Source organism: Xiphias gladius, chromosome 2 (assembly GCF_016859285.1).
Source record: "Xiphias gladius isolate SHS-SW01 ecotype Sanya breed wild chromosome 2, ASM1685928v1, whole genome shotgun sequence".
Taxonomy (NCBI): Eukaryota; Metazoa; Chordata; class Actinopteri; order Istiophoriformes; family Xiphiidae; genus Xiphias; species Xiphias gladius.
The window spans coordinates 8,431,339-8,445,453 of record NC_053401.1 but is presented as its reverse complement, the minus strand read 5'-3'; the positions used below and the strand labels follow the sequence as shown (position 1 = coordinate 8,445,453).

At 42.2% G+C, this 14,115-nt stretch overlaps 2 protein-coding genes across 3 annotated transcripts; both read left to right on the top strand.

Moving 5' to 3' along the window:
• The first annotated feature begins 155 nt into the window (after positions 1-155).
• On the top strand, positions 156-2,519 carry ccdc59 (coiled-coil domain containing 59). Its single transcript, XM_040148314.1, has 4 exons — positions 156-418; positions 795-1,161; positions 1,707-1,815; positions 1,948-2,519. Exons 1-4 carry the CDS (start codon positions 271-273, stop codon positions 2,110-2,112), a joined length of 789 nt encoding a protein of 262 aa, XP_040004248.1. The 5' UTR covers positions 156-270; the 3' UTR covers positions 2,113-2,519.
• Positions 2,520-2,895: 376 nt separating this feature from the next.
• Positions 2,896-14,072, top strand: cracr2ab (calcium release activated channel regulator 2Ab). Of its 2 annotated transcripts, XM_040142306.1 has the most exons (18): positions 2,896-2,982; positions 3,877-4,248; positions 5,731-5,842; positions 6,333-6,522; positions 6,689-6,835; positions 7,970-8,060; positions 8,203-8,298; positions 8,757-8,944; positions 9,185-9,256; positions 9,488-9,536; positions 9,645-9,727; positions 10,114-10,702; positions 10,835-10,973; positions 11,560-11,641; positions 12,174-12,288; positions 12,739-12,840; positions 13,070-13,146; positions 13,366-14,072. In XM_040142306.1, the coding sequence occupies exons 2-18, from the start codon at positions 4,096-4,098 to the stop codon at positions 13,451-13,453; spliced, it is 2,373 nt and encodes a 790-aa protein (XP_039998240.1). In that variant the 5' UTR covers positions 2,896-2,982; positions 3,877-4,095; the 3' UTR covers positions 13,454-14,072. The 2 variants fall into 2 exon arrangements, 1 of the variants encoding a protein (XP_039998240.1); XR_005708637.1 differs by lacking the exons at positions 12,739-12,840; positions 13,070-13,146; positions 13,366-14,072 and having other exon boundaries at positions 10,835-10,969; positions 12,174-12,282.
• The last annotated feature ends 43 nt before the right edge of the window (positions 14,073-14,115 follow it).

Below are 14,115 nucleotides of genomic sequence, written 5' to 3'. Positions count from 1 at the left end.
TTAAAAAATAATATTCATATTATTATTAATAATATCCTATCTGGTACGATAGTAAAAAGATTTTAAAATAGTTTGTAAATAATTAATTCAAGTAGTTTGTCCAGTTATTAAGTTTATTTATTTATATATATATATATATAAAAAAACTACTTGAAAGATTAGATACTCCGTGATCGATTTTTCACGTCTGCACCGTTTTACGTCATCTCCCCGCGTCTCCTGACCCCCCACATGTAAACATTTCATGTTTCCTGAGAAGATTTAACTCAAATGGCACCGACAGATCAGAAAATGAAGACTAAGAAGTTTGCAGCGAAAGATGGCAACTGGCAGAAATCAAAAAATAACGCACAGGGTGTCAAGAAGAAGAGGAAATGGATCCCGGAGCACAAAGTATTCGAAGGCAGTGTCAGAGAAGGTACGGTTTTTTCCAAACTCAGCTAACTGCTTTTCTGCTAAAGTAATTATAGTAGATAGATACGGAATGGGAGGCTGGTTAAATCACACAGCTGTATTTGCAGAGAAAGATAGTCAACGGTGAGGTACAGCCCATCTACAAGTGTATGTAATTTACCCTCTAAATATGCATGTTGCAAAACTCAACTAAGAAAGCCCATATTTTAATTTTGCCTTTTTGTGTGTCAAAATTTGATACTAGCGAAAAGATTTTGAAACATATTTAATTAAACATTTGGGTCTTCAAGTAAATTCGGCATATAAATGATCCCCCAATGATGGAGCCTTTGTTTAAAAGGAGTATCAACTTGAAATTGTGTAATTGTGTAACTCTTCAGGCCAAGGGTTTGCTTTCAAGAGGAAGGAGAAAGTCAGACATGAATACAACAAGCTGCTGCGAAAGGAAAAGAGGAAGAACCCTGAGTCCAAACCACTGTACAAGGAGGATTATCCAGAACACCTCAGGCATCTATACTTGGCTGAGGCAGAGAAACTGCAACAGGAGGCCTGGACGAACAGAGTGAGAAGGAGTAAGCTGAGGATGAAAGGGCAGGAGAAGGGAGAAGAGACAGCTGAAAACGATGTTGCTGCGCAACAGACTGAAGCTGCTGATCCAGATCCAGATCCAGAAATTACTGGTGGATCTGAGCTGACAGATTCTGTGACTGGGAACCCTGAGCCGACCGCAGCCTCAGAGAAAGAAAGGTAAGCACTATTTTTTTGGCATGAAGTTCAAAAATATTTAAAAAAAACAAATATTTTGAGGCACCATTTCCACTGCTGTGTGGACTTATACCTGAATTTGAAAGACTGACTTGAGTGGCTGTTTAAAGAAATACAGAAAACACGCTCCACCCAAAAAAATAAGGTTTTTTTAATTACCACGGCAATATAAGAGTCATTATATTTGTCAAATTATTGCTGCTGTGTATATATATCCTGTTGATGCGTTAAATGCTAATTATAAGTTTTAGGCAAGAACAGTGCAACTCAAAAATGGAACTGTTTCAGGACCCATAAAACAAGGCCTTTCAGTTATTTTAGCTTGATGACAGCGTATGTTTGATAACATTCTCCGAGGTTTGGTAGGGCCTTAGAACCCCAGAAATGTTTGCAACATTCAGTTGAACAGAATTCCTTCTGTTCAATTGCAGTTCAGTTTTATTGTTCCTTTTGTTCCTCTGCTATCAATTTTCGAGCTGATTAGGGAAACACAGAGTAAATACTGCCTTTCTGATGCTCTCTACCAGTCTTCCAATAAGCAACCGCATGAAGAAAAAAATGCAGAAGAAGACGTCGTACCAGAGGACAAAAGAGGAATTTGAGAGAATCAAAGAAAAAAGGAGACAAAAGAAAGAGGTGAGCTGTTTCTCCTGTTATTTATTGTTAACTGTTACCCATGGGAAAAATTAGACAAGTTTTGTTTTACCGGACTTCAAATCCAATTGCAGCTTGACGTTCGACTGACAGCTTGTCTTGCTCTTTATGTAGGATTACCTGAATAACAAGCAGCAGAGAGAAGAAGCCATTCAGAGGTACAAACAGAAAAAGATGGAGGCGTTCCAGATGCTGAGCAAAAAGACCAAGAAAGGGCAGCCGAATCTGAACCTCCAGATGGAGTATTTGCTTCAGAAGATCCAAGGAACTGAGAAGTGACTCCTGAGTCACAGAGGATTCTGGGGATTTCATGAACAAAAGAGTGGACCTTGCCTGTACTTGACTATGTTATTAAATACCCTGATGAGGTGCATAAGGATTGTGCTTTCACTCAGTCTTTTCAGTCGTCCTTTATATGTAGAGCGGTAATCTGAGACTGATTTGCCTCCACACTTGGAATGAAGGCTTGTGGTTGTTTCATTTGATCAGTGCTTTCACTGTTATGTTGTGATTTTTTGCAGTATTTTGTTCCAGAAAACCCAATGCTGTGGCCCAACTTAACCTCAGACCACAAGATGGCATTGTAACATATGAAGAGATGGGATAACATTTATTAATCAAGAAATGTTTGAGTTTCCTGTAAATAAATTTGAAATGCGCAGTGAATACCAGTTTAAGTAAATTGCCAAGATCCAAATAATCATTCGATCAGCTAGTTTTGTTTTTGTTAACACGTAAAAATCCTTAACAAATAACTTAAAAAACAATTTTCTGATCCAACTGTGATCATGCCAAGCTGCAAGCAGCCGCTTTTAAGGTCCTGATAAAACTCCTGTCAATAACGCATTAACATCCAAGATACTGCCTTCGTCGTAGTTACGGACGATGTAAACATGTGGCATGCATGTAGCCCGCATACAGAGGAGTTCACTCTGCAGCCCCCTCTCTCTCTCTCTGAGTGGGAGCAGCGTGTGGACGCAGCCTGAAAAGCCTAAGGCCGCTTCCTCATGACATCACATGGTTGCAGAATGACTTGTCTAACTTTCATCTCTGAAGCAAGACTTCCTTAACACTGAGCGCGGCCGCTGCTCTGTTGATGCAGTAGAGCGGAAAAAGGCTTCACTTTCTCGTGCGTTTCATTTGTAAAAGGTAAGACCCTTTCTCCTGTTTGCGGTTTATTTATAGAAGGAATTTGTATGTTAAAGTTGAAGGGTGGTAGAACAAATGATTTGCCGTGGGTTTTTAACATGCTATAAAGCAAGGCCTAAACTTCTCATATTTATCATACTCATATTTATCATACTTATCATACTCATTTAGATGAGTATAACTGTTCCTTCACAGTGAGTTTTACTGCACAGGGTAAAATACATGTGGTAGAGGCGATAAAGGGCATTTGCTTGCACTCAAAAAGACAAAATCCACTTGAGGACACAAGGATGAGTGTTATTAAACATTTTCAATTCGTAATGGTTTGAATTGTGACGCGGAGTCCCTACTAAAACAAACTTTTCCATTGGAAGAGTTTAGTTGACTTCAGAATCTCGCATCTGTCTCTCATCTCTCACTTACTGCGGCGATTGTTACACCATTGGACTCTGACAAGAGAGACTGCACTCCAGCTCTGGATGCAACAAACAAGACCGTACTTCAAACCTCGTTTGAGTCATGAAGTTGGGATGAAAACAAAAAAACCACTGTGAGAGCACAAGGGGAGATGCATTATACAGTTTTGAATTCAGCCCCTTGGTAACGGCTCTTGAGGTCTTCCAGGCATTATTCCGTCATGTGTTCTGTATGGCAGGGTATTAAGATAATCCTTTACACTGTGTTTCCATACCTCTGTGAGTTGCTTGTTCCAGGCTTATTCAAAAAGGGAAGTGCTGTATAGTTGTAACAGGTGTGGCACTATTGCATTAATGCTCTGATTGCTTGTGTAACCCAACATTTTACCACTAGTTTCAATACTATGCCTTCCCACTGCTGTAGTAAGAGGTTTTAAGTTTGACCAACGTATTTGTAATATTTCCCTCTGTCTCACAGGAGCTTGCAACCAGGTTTGAGTGTATTTATGTTATCGGTGACCTCATCACCTGATGCTACTTCCTGTCTCTGTTGTCACGGCGACCGCGAGAGCCTCGGATCACAGGACACACGGCCAGTGAAGAGGCCTGATGTCTGCTTCCAGTCCCGACTGCCGCTGAAGTACGTGCTGCTTAACACCTCGTGCCGCTCAAGTGTCCCCTTAAAAGAGTCCCAGACATGGAGGAGGAGAGCAGGGTGAATGGCTCTGGACGGAACCCAGAGAGGAGGGGTTCGGACTGGGGTCGCATTACCCTGCTGGACAAGACCAAGGAGTTCTTCCAGACCTGCGACGTGGAGGGCAAAGGCTTCATTACCCGCACCGATATGAGGGTTAGAAAAGGAGTGTGTGTGTCCTAGGTTTGAGAGGGGGTTTGAGTGACTAACGTTAAGAGGACATTTGTAAAGTCTGCCCGCTACTGGAGCTCCAAACGGAGCGATGCGGACTCAAATGATCAAATCAATTGAGGCAACTTATCGTATTTCGCACAGCTCCTTTCGGAACAACAAAAAGGCTTTATACAAATGTTTTCACATATGTAGTAGTACTCCCCAAGACCTCTTAAAAGAGTTTGATATGTACAATAGGCAGCTCTCCCCTTTAATCTGCTGTCAACTAGTCATTTGGTTTATCAAAGTTCAGACAATCATAAAAGAATTGCCCATCACAAGTTGGTGGAGCTCAAGGTGATGTCTTCAAATTGCTCATTTTGTCCGAACAAGTTCTGACAATATTCAGTTTACAATTATTAAAGACCACAAAAAGTTGAAATTCTTCGCCTTTGTGAAGCAAGAACCTGCTTTTTTCCTTGAACAACGACTTAAACAATCAAGTGATTATCAGTGTTGTAGTTCTTGAAGTTTTCCAGTGATCGTCTGAGCAACTAATTGTTTCAGTTCTAAGTGATTTTATATTACCTTTAAAGTATAAGACTTTTTTTTTTTGAGGTTCGTCTTTCCTAGACACACTCATCCTTTCATGTCTCTCAGTCTTTCTCTTAAAATGCATGGATTCTCTGCAAATTCATCAGGACTCCACTAAGAACAATAGGCCGAGAGGACGTGCTTTTACCAGCGGCATAATTTTGTGTCCTGTGGTGCTATAATGACGGTGAATGGCAAGTAGGAAACTATTTGGTGTCATAGTTGCCGCTTTCTCTCAATTCAGAGATTTTTTTTTTTTTTTTTTTTTTTTTCTCTCCATGTTATAACACCATTGTTTATGAAGCACTTCACCCACTCAACACACTCAAACAGCCAGTAAGGTGGCAGAGTAGCGCTATTGATGGAAATGTTTATGCGAGAAGGTTCAGCTCACTCGCTCTCTCCCTCACACACACACACACACACACACACACACACACACATATCATTTCACTAGCGGAAATTAAGAACTCAGGCAGGAACAACGCACACACACAAACCTCTTCTAAGCACTAACAATCTCCGAGCTGCGCTGTCAGTTAATTAGGACTGGGCTCTTTTGAGCTTCATGCCTTTTGTTGCTGTTGTTTGTGTTGAGGGCTTCCAAGAAAAGCTCTGTGTAGTGACACATAAAGCAGCCACTTTGCGCTTGTGCTTTTTCTGTGGAAGGTGTGCTTCAGCTAGACTTCCCACAGAGCCAGATATGGCAGATTTAAGGCTCCAGGTTTTTATGTGAAATCAATTCATTTAGATACTAATTGTAGTTTCATAAATGTTACTTAAAATCTAACTCATAGCCATGTCCAGAGTCGACTATGTATCATATCTCTGTAATCTTGTGCAGATCAGCTCAGCATTTAAATGTCCTGTGTGTTTATATTTTCCTTGCAGAGGCTCCACAGAGAGCTGCCTCTGTCTGCCGAGGAGCTGGAGGACGTGTTCGACTCTCTGGATACAGACCGCAGTGGTTACCTCACACTGGAGGCATTCTCCTCTGGATTCAGTGGGTTTCCTGTTGTCAGAGGCCTTTGCCCCGCATCACACGGCTCACTTTGATCTGCAGCTCAAAACGGCATTCTATCTATCAAACCTGGAACAAATAACGTTCAAATGTGGCGTCAGGTCGAACCTTGACACAAAGTGAGGGGTGGACTCGTAATGCAGATAGCCCCTTTCAAAAGAAATAATAATCATCATATGCCATTTGTTTCATGTGAGACTATGTAACTTTTGCTAAACAGAGGCAACGTTGGCCATAAATGAGAATTACAGGATAAAAATTCGCGCTCAAATGCCGTGTAACAGTAAAACAAGTAGAAACGAGTCATGAACTGCCTCAGTAATATAAGTTACACATTAAAAGATTGTTTACCTTTTATCATTTTAATTATTATCTTTAGAGTACCTGTCATTTACATTTACCGTATGATATGTTTTGGAAATTTACTTTCAAGCTAAAGCTAAGGCTATCGTTCCATGCTGGTCTACCTCAGGTCAGTTCCTGCACGGCCGAAGGATCTCTGTCACCGATGAGCAAAATCAGGCCCCCAACCCTATGTTTAGGGCCAAGGAGGCCCTTTACCAGAGCCAGTGGGAGGCCAAGCTGTCAGGAGGTGAAGACGAGGAGGAGAGGCACTTCTGTATGCTGCTGGAAAGCCTGGGAGCCAGTAATGTGTTTGAGGAGTGAGTGTATTCACTTAAAACCCTTTACACACATTTCTGGGTTTTTAAAAAACATTTCTTTTCTTTTTCTTCTTTGAGTCTTACATGCGGTGTGAGTGCTGTGCGGGATGTGGTTCTAATTTGACCCATCTCCCTCACTGCGTTTTCGGCTCTCGCTTTTCCTCAGTCCAGGCGAGGTGCGCAGTCTTTGGGCCCAGCTCCGACGGGATGAGCCCCACCTCCTGTCCAATTTTGAGGAGTTCCTGGCCAGGGTCACCCACCAAATAAAAGAGGCCCACCAGGAAAAGAAGGAGATGGAGAGCGCCCTCCAGAGGTACTAGGAAGGAACACACATGCACTCTTGGCTAAAAAAAATTGAAAAAAAAAAAACTATCTTCTCTCCGACTGTGGCGTTCTACTCTTTCACAAGCTTTTTCTTGCCTCTAAGTATGAAAAGGGGGATATGAAAAGAAAAAACAGAGGACGAGAAGAAGGAAAGGAATGAATAGGCAAGGAAAACATTAACACATTATATGCAGGAAGGAGAATCGGATAGAAAGGCAAGGATTGAGAAATTGGGTGTTTATTTACTGCAGTAACAGTGAGTGTGTACACTGGGGTAAAAAGCCACATTTCTAAATGGGTTCTAACACCTAAAGCATTTAAGCACTGTACCTGATACACCATAATGCGCACGTTCTTCTCTCTCCGTAGCCACCTAACGAAAGGGTGACATAATGGTGGGTTTGTGTTTATGTTACTGTCCCATGCCGGGCCTGCAGCCGGAGATTGTTTTGCATGGATTTACCTGTAATTCTCTATAGAGCAAACCCCTTTATCCGTGTCAAATGACCACTAATCTGGAGGCACAGTCTGAGGTCTGACCACCTTCTGCTGGTGTGGAAACCCATTAATACTCTGTCTGAGGGGACATGAAAGGCAGTGAGAAGTATAATATATTTTGGTCGGTATATCAATAGCTTTACTCCCATAATATGCAGAGCAACATGCTTGATGACTATTGAGATCATGTCAAATTGCAGATGTGTGTGAGTGTGTGTGTGTGTGTGTGTGTGTGTGTGTGTGTGTGTGTGTGTACAGATTGTGTTAATGTAATGATGTAAAATGTGCATATGGTGGTTTTCCCATGGCACTGCATGGTACTGTGTACCAGCTTGTTACTGCTCTAGACTTCACTAATTGGCTGATTTTGGTCTTAACAATTGTCAGAGGGGATGTAAATGCCACTCAGTATTCTTTTGAAAAATGCATGTGTGTGTGCGTTTAAGTATTTACATGTAATCACAAATACAGGGGGAATAATTCAACCTTAAGCTCAGCCTAGACAACAATGCCATTCTGTTCCTAGATGTTAGGATATTATGTCATACTGTGTGTCTTTCACCAGTTTGACATCCACATTATTACTTTTTACATCCCTTACATCTAGTACTGTCCCTCTTTGCAGGAAGGCTGCAACACATGACGATGAGATCCGTCATTTATATGAAGAGATGGAGGCACAGATCAAAAATGAGAAAGACAGGCTGCTACTAAAGGTACAAGTGCTCGATGTGTAACTAAATCATTTCCTCTTCTTTGCAAAAATGTTGGCATCGTTTTTGGCAGGATTTTTAACCCTAATCACGTGCCACTCTTGAACCTTGAGACCTTCAACCTTCTCTTCTCCTGGCCATGCAGGACTCTGAGCGTCTTCAGCTGCGCAGCCAGGACCTGGAGCACCAGCTGTTTTCAAAGGAGAGAGAGCTGGAGCAGCTTTTCCAGAAACAGAAAGGGGTGAGTGGAGATATACAGCACGGCGTGACTCGAGGTAAACTCGGGCGGCATCCATTGACAAAAGATTTAGATGCTATATTTAATTGGAAAATAGCTTGGTGCAATTGATATGCAGATTCATGTATAATAATGTAAGAAATGACAAAAGACAATAACACAAGATGGATAATGTTCCTGTCCTGAGGTGCCAGTTCAAACCGTTAATAGGAACTGAAATATTACACTGAAATAAAATGTTACGAGATAGATCCATTACTGTAAAAAAGAAAAGTCCACTTAATGTTCATAAAATCAGAACGTGTGCAACAATGGAAAAGTTCAACTGTGGTATTAATCTTTGCCTCCTTAACATGTGTTGTGGGGAGGGGATTTAAACTGTTCCTTTTCTCCCGATACGCCCGACGCGCGCTCACCCAGCATTAGTGCATTTTCATTCCTGCGAACACTTCCCCCTCCAGTTAGAGCTCCAGTGCAGCGAGCTGAGCAGCGAGAAGCAGGAGAGCCACGTGGAGAACGTCAAGCTGAAGATGACCAACGACGAGCTGTCCCGAGCGCTGGAGAGCACCAGCCAGGATCTGGCACTGGCCCAGGAACAGCTGGCCATGCTGCAGGAGCAGGCCGCCCGGCTGCACCAGGAGAAAGAGATGTGAGTATACAAACTCATTTGTGTCAACATTTATCTAAGAGTGTTTCCTCACTACAGTTAATTCCTAACTATATCCGAGATGTGCCAACTCAGTACTTATCTTTACCTTAATCAGAAACAAAGCTTTAACTTTAAATAAACCCTTAAAACAGTGATTAGGTTCGCAAAGCTACAAACACACACTCACTTGGACTTTTAGTGAGAAATGAGTGTTTGTCTGTGACTCTTGTCTTGTTTCAGGGAAATGTACAGAGTAACCGAGGGACTGCAGAGAGAAAAGCAAAGTCTCATGAAGCAGCTGGACCTCCTCAGGTACGAATGAGGACATCCCATGAGCTCTTGTCAAACCTGGGTAGTGGTTGGTATTAATCATTTTGGCTGCTGGTTCAGTCCCTAATTGGTGAGCGTCACAAATCAGATTCCAAAGTAAGTTAAAGGATTTTCAAAGACTCAGGTGGGGCGGATATAAAACACTTTCCCCACTTTTCAGTGCGCTTTTTCATCGAGAGGATTCCAATTTTCTTCTCTTCTCTTTAACTTCAGAGAGATGAACAAACATCTAAAGGATGAGCGAGACATATGCTTCGGTGTAGTAAGTCAATGCTATTTCCTGTGACTGCATTGCAGTGGTTATCTATTATGGCATTACCTGACTGATTACAAAAAAGCTGTGTAATACATCCCCTTTTGTTTAAACAAGCCTCGAACGTCACTCAGAAAGAAGCAGAAGCAGAGAGCGGGCCTCGCCAACTTATATGATGACTCCAGCCAGCCGGCAAAAAGGTGACTTATTTATCATCCCGATACTCTTTTAAAACAAATCACCCCTGTCAGATTGTTTGTGTGTCCGTGTGGCAAGGAAGTATTTTCCTCTTCGGTGTGATGTGAAAATCATGTATCAAAGGAGGAAAAACAGAGGATATCTGATTCTATACACTTACGAAAATCAACTAAATTCCCATTTTCATCTAGATAACACTAAAATCTGAAACATTTGAGCACTTTGGCCTCCAGATCTTCATCTCAGTCCAGTGAATTGATCCAGCATATCCTCTGTTTCTCCTCTGTTTCCAAAGAGCCCCACTGTTGGTGGATGGGTCCTACCAGTCTCTGGAGGCCTTGCCTATAGAGCACCTTCAAATCGTGTTTGTTGCTTCCTCCTCCTGTAGTGAGGATGATGCCACCACCACTACCTCCTCCGCCACCACCACCATTAGCGCCCCTGCGTGTCAGCAACCCCCTGCGGCGAAGAAGAACTCCGGTTTAGCCAACGGCTGCGCCAACCCTGCTCCGCCCAAAGTGCACGATGTGAAGGCAAAGGCCAAAAAGGCCCCCAGCAAGATGGCTGCCGCTAGGAGGGTGACGGCGAAAGACAGAGAAAGAGGGAAGAAAGTGGAAGTTGAGAAGAAAACAGGGGTAGAAGAGGAGGTGCTGGACGCCCCTCCTGATGGGTGGCCCCTCCGTCGAGTCATCTCCATCGAGGAGGATCACCTACCCCACCTGCTCCAAGGCGGGCCCCAGCCCTTGATGCACCAGCTCAGTGAGGAGGAAGACGAGGAGGACGAGGAGGAGGAAGACGACGCACAGAGCGACATCGACTCTAGTGTTGTCATGGCAGCAGACCTCTCTGCCACCCCAACCTCCAGTCACGTTCCAGTGTCGGCAGAAGCTCCACCGGCGAGGAAATCCCGCCTTGCCCAAACAAAAAAAACGCCCACGTCCTCAAGAGGGCAGCCTGTCGGGAGGGAGACTCAGCACGTACGTCCACAGCTTTGGTGCTTTAAAGTGACACAGAAAAAAATCTTGAAAAGAGCAGTTCATTTACAGAGTTTGATCCGTCTCTGTCTCTCTCCCTTGCCTGTTTTTTTTTTTTTTTTTAATCACCTTCAGAAGACAAACGAAGGAGCACTGTTTGCCCCGGACCGCCTGTTTAAGGTGGTCCTGGTCGGGAACTCCAGCGTAGGCAAGACATCCCTGCTGCGTTCCTTCTGTGAGGGCCGTTTCCACCCTTCCACCACTGCTACTGTGGGTGAGAAGAAAGACACTGTAATAATATTGCATTGTATGTATGTGCAGAAAACTGTCAGAGGCTGTCTTGAAAAAAAACGGGATGGCGCGTGCGTGTGTGTGTGTGTTTGTGGATGCTAACACAGAAGAGGGAGACTTAGCATCACATGAAAGGGCTTGTGAAGTCACACTGCCTGTCTAAGAGCCCTGGCACATATTGTACTGCAGATTATGTCACCTCTGATGAATTTTTCTCTTTGCTTTCATCCTTCCCAATCCTTACTCGAGACTTGTTATCTCCACTTTGTTCAACCTGAAATGAGGCCCAGTGTGTGTGTGTGTGTGTGTGTGTGTGTGTGTGTGTGTGTGTGTGTGTGTGTGTGTGTGTGTGTGTGTATCACGCCTCACTAGACCCCCCCAGTGGCCATTTTTTTTGCCTTTGTTGCGCTGTCAAAAAACAATTACTGTAATCAAATTTGAGTTAAACATGACAAGTGTAGCAACATATTTTAAAATTCGCACAATGACACTAAGCAAAAATCCCTCAACTAAGAAATTAGGAATGAATCCTGGTTATATTATGTTGAACTTTGTCGTGTCTTGATCAGGTATTGACTACAGTGTGAAGACATTAACCCTGGACAACATGCAGGTAGCCATGCAGCTTTGGGACACAGCGGGTCAAGAGAGGTAAGTTTTATATTTTTATTCTTTAGACACAAAACAACTGAAGCCATAGGGTATTTTAACCAAAAAACACAACTTGGATTTGCGAGTTCACTGAGAAAATAAAGCCGAAATCAACACATAGTCATTGAAATTCTTGTTATTATTGTTTACCAATTGCTACATATCCAAAGAAAGAGTGTATGAACAATAACAGTAACAATAACACTTTTAGCGTACTTAAATTTTTCACTGTACTACTTTAAGCCTATAATTCCTCCAGAAGTATTTAAAATAAGTACAGTAAACTAATAAGTAATATTACTTCAAGTGTATGTATTTTTCCTCGGTTGAATAACTAAAGTGGATTTCCATGTCCTGTTATGAAGTAAGCTTAATGGATTGACTGAAGAAAGTCGCTTTTGTTACACTGTTTTAAATATCTCTTCTATAAATTTTTACAGCAGTAGTATTCAGTTGCGCTTGGAACACGTATACTAATAGTCGTGCACGGTAAGTCAAAGGGGCTGACACTGGAACCCTGTCGTTGACGCAGGTACTGCAGCATAACCAAGCAGTTCTTTCGCAAAGCCGACGGTGTGGTGGTGATGTACGACGTCACAGTGGAGGAGAGCTTCAAGGCCGTGCAACCCTGGCTCACCAATGTCCAGGTCTGACCTTTGACCCCTAGAGGTCCTCTGCAACTCTCATTTCCTTCAGGAGTAGAGTTGGGAGATTAGAGTGGTTTATTTGTCAAACACCGACCGCTTTTTAATTGTACTTTATATGTACTGTACATCTTTCATTTGTGGTCTCTCTTGAATTTACGACTTGTAGTGTTGAACATTAGTCTAACATTTTAATTATCCTTAAATCTTAAAGGAGCACTTTACTGATTTTAAATGTCAAAACCATGCTGTTGAGTGGTATCATGAGTAGGATCCAGTGACTTTGGAGCTTGAACCACACTACCAACTAAAAAGTCAGGATATATCGACCTCTGCTTCATTGGTTTTGACCACGCTTTTTTTTTTTTTTTTTTTTTTTTTTTTTCCTGTCTCTGGCAAATCCCCGATCTTGAGGGAAATACAACACTAAATCACGGGACATCTCTTTTTCAGGAAGCTGCAGGAGAAGGGATCCCCATCCTCCTCCTTGGCAACAAAATGGACATGGAGGGAGACAGGGAGGTGACATTTAAAGAGGCTGAGCAACTGGCTAATGTGAGTGTAATTCGAAGCTCATGGATGATTGACATAGAATGATTTTTTTTAATGTGTTTTTATTGCTTTCTGCCTTCACACAAAATCACATCAAGTGCAATGACTGCAACCCCAATGAAACTGCTCATGTTGTTGATCCGGGTCATCCTTTCAAATTCTCTTGTAATCCCAACACGAATATGCGATTGCCGACGGTTCTAACCTGTCTATGTCTACGTATCCTGTGTAGGAAAAAAAGGTGATGTTCTTTGAAGTCAGCGCCTACACAGGCAAGAATGTGCCACGGTCCCTGACGCACCTGGCCAGGTAAGATCACGGCTGTGCATCAAGTCGGTGTGTAATATAAAAGCAACTATCAAAGAAAAGAAACATATACACACACTGCACACCAGTCATCAGGTGCACGATAAAACGACTGAGGAGTAGACGGTCTATTGTACTTAAACCTTTTGTCAGGAAATTGATTCAGGGTGGTTACACCATTGGCTCATGCAGTATCCTCTCTTTTTGTCTCTCTTTACTCAGGGTGCTAATGGAGCAGGAGGACAGGGTGAGAGACACAACAGTCATCCTTAGTGCTCAGCCCATAAAGAAGAAAGCCTGTTGCAAGTGAAGACACACTGACCAAAAAGAAAAAGCTAAAACTTCGGAAGAAAACTACTTTTGATCACTTTTGGACATTTGATTTTCAGTGTTTGAAGACAACAGTGAAATCAGTACTGGACTTGTGTAAAGACCTTAATATAGATTGAAATCCTGTCTTCACTTTGGACCAGAGATGCAGAGCACGTTGAAGTCGACATGAAGGATGGTGTCGCTCATGCGATCGAACTGCTGTCAAGCTTAAAAGATGAAGTTCAGCTGATGAGCTTATCTAAAGTGGAAATAAAGTGCTGCACCATTTCCTGTAAATAACACTGTGTTGCCAAATCACAGTAGTGCTGTCTATAAGATTTAAAGTAAAAACATATGCTGTAATAAGAACCTTCACCCAAAAATCATAAATATATTCCAGGCTTTTCTTAACGGAATGTTAGTTTTAAAGTCTTAATTTCTCTGTATTTCTCTGTATCCGGTGTAGTAAATGTTATTTAGTTATATTTTGTTGAAACTAAAACTGAAATAAATTATTTGCAATTCATGAAAATAGTAGCTCTAAATGAAAATCATGTAAGAAAAATCGAACTCGATTCTTTGACATTTTATTCATCATCACTTTCGTTTTTCATATTCTTTGTCAGATCTCCAAAACAATAGTGGTTCATGACATATTGC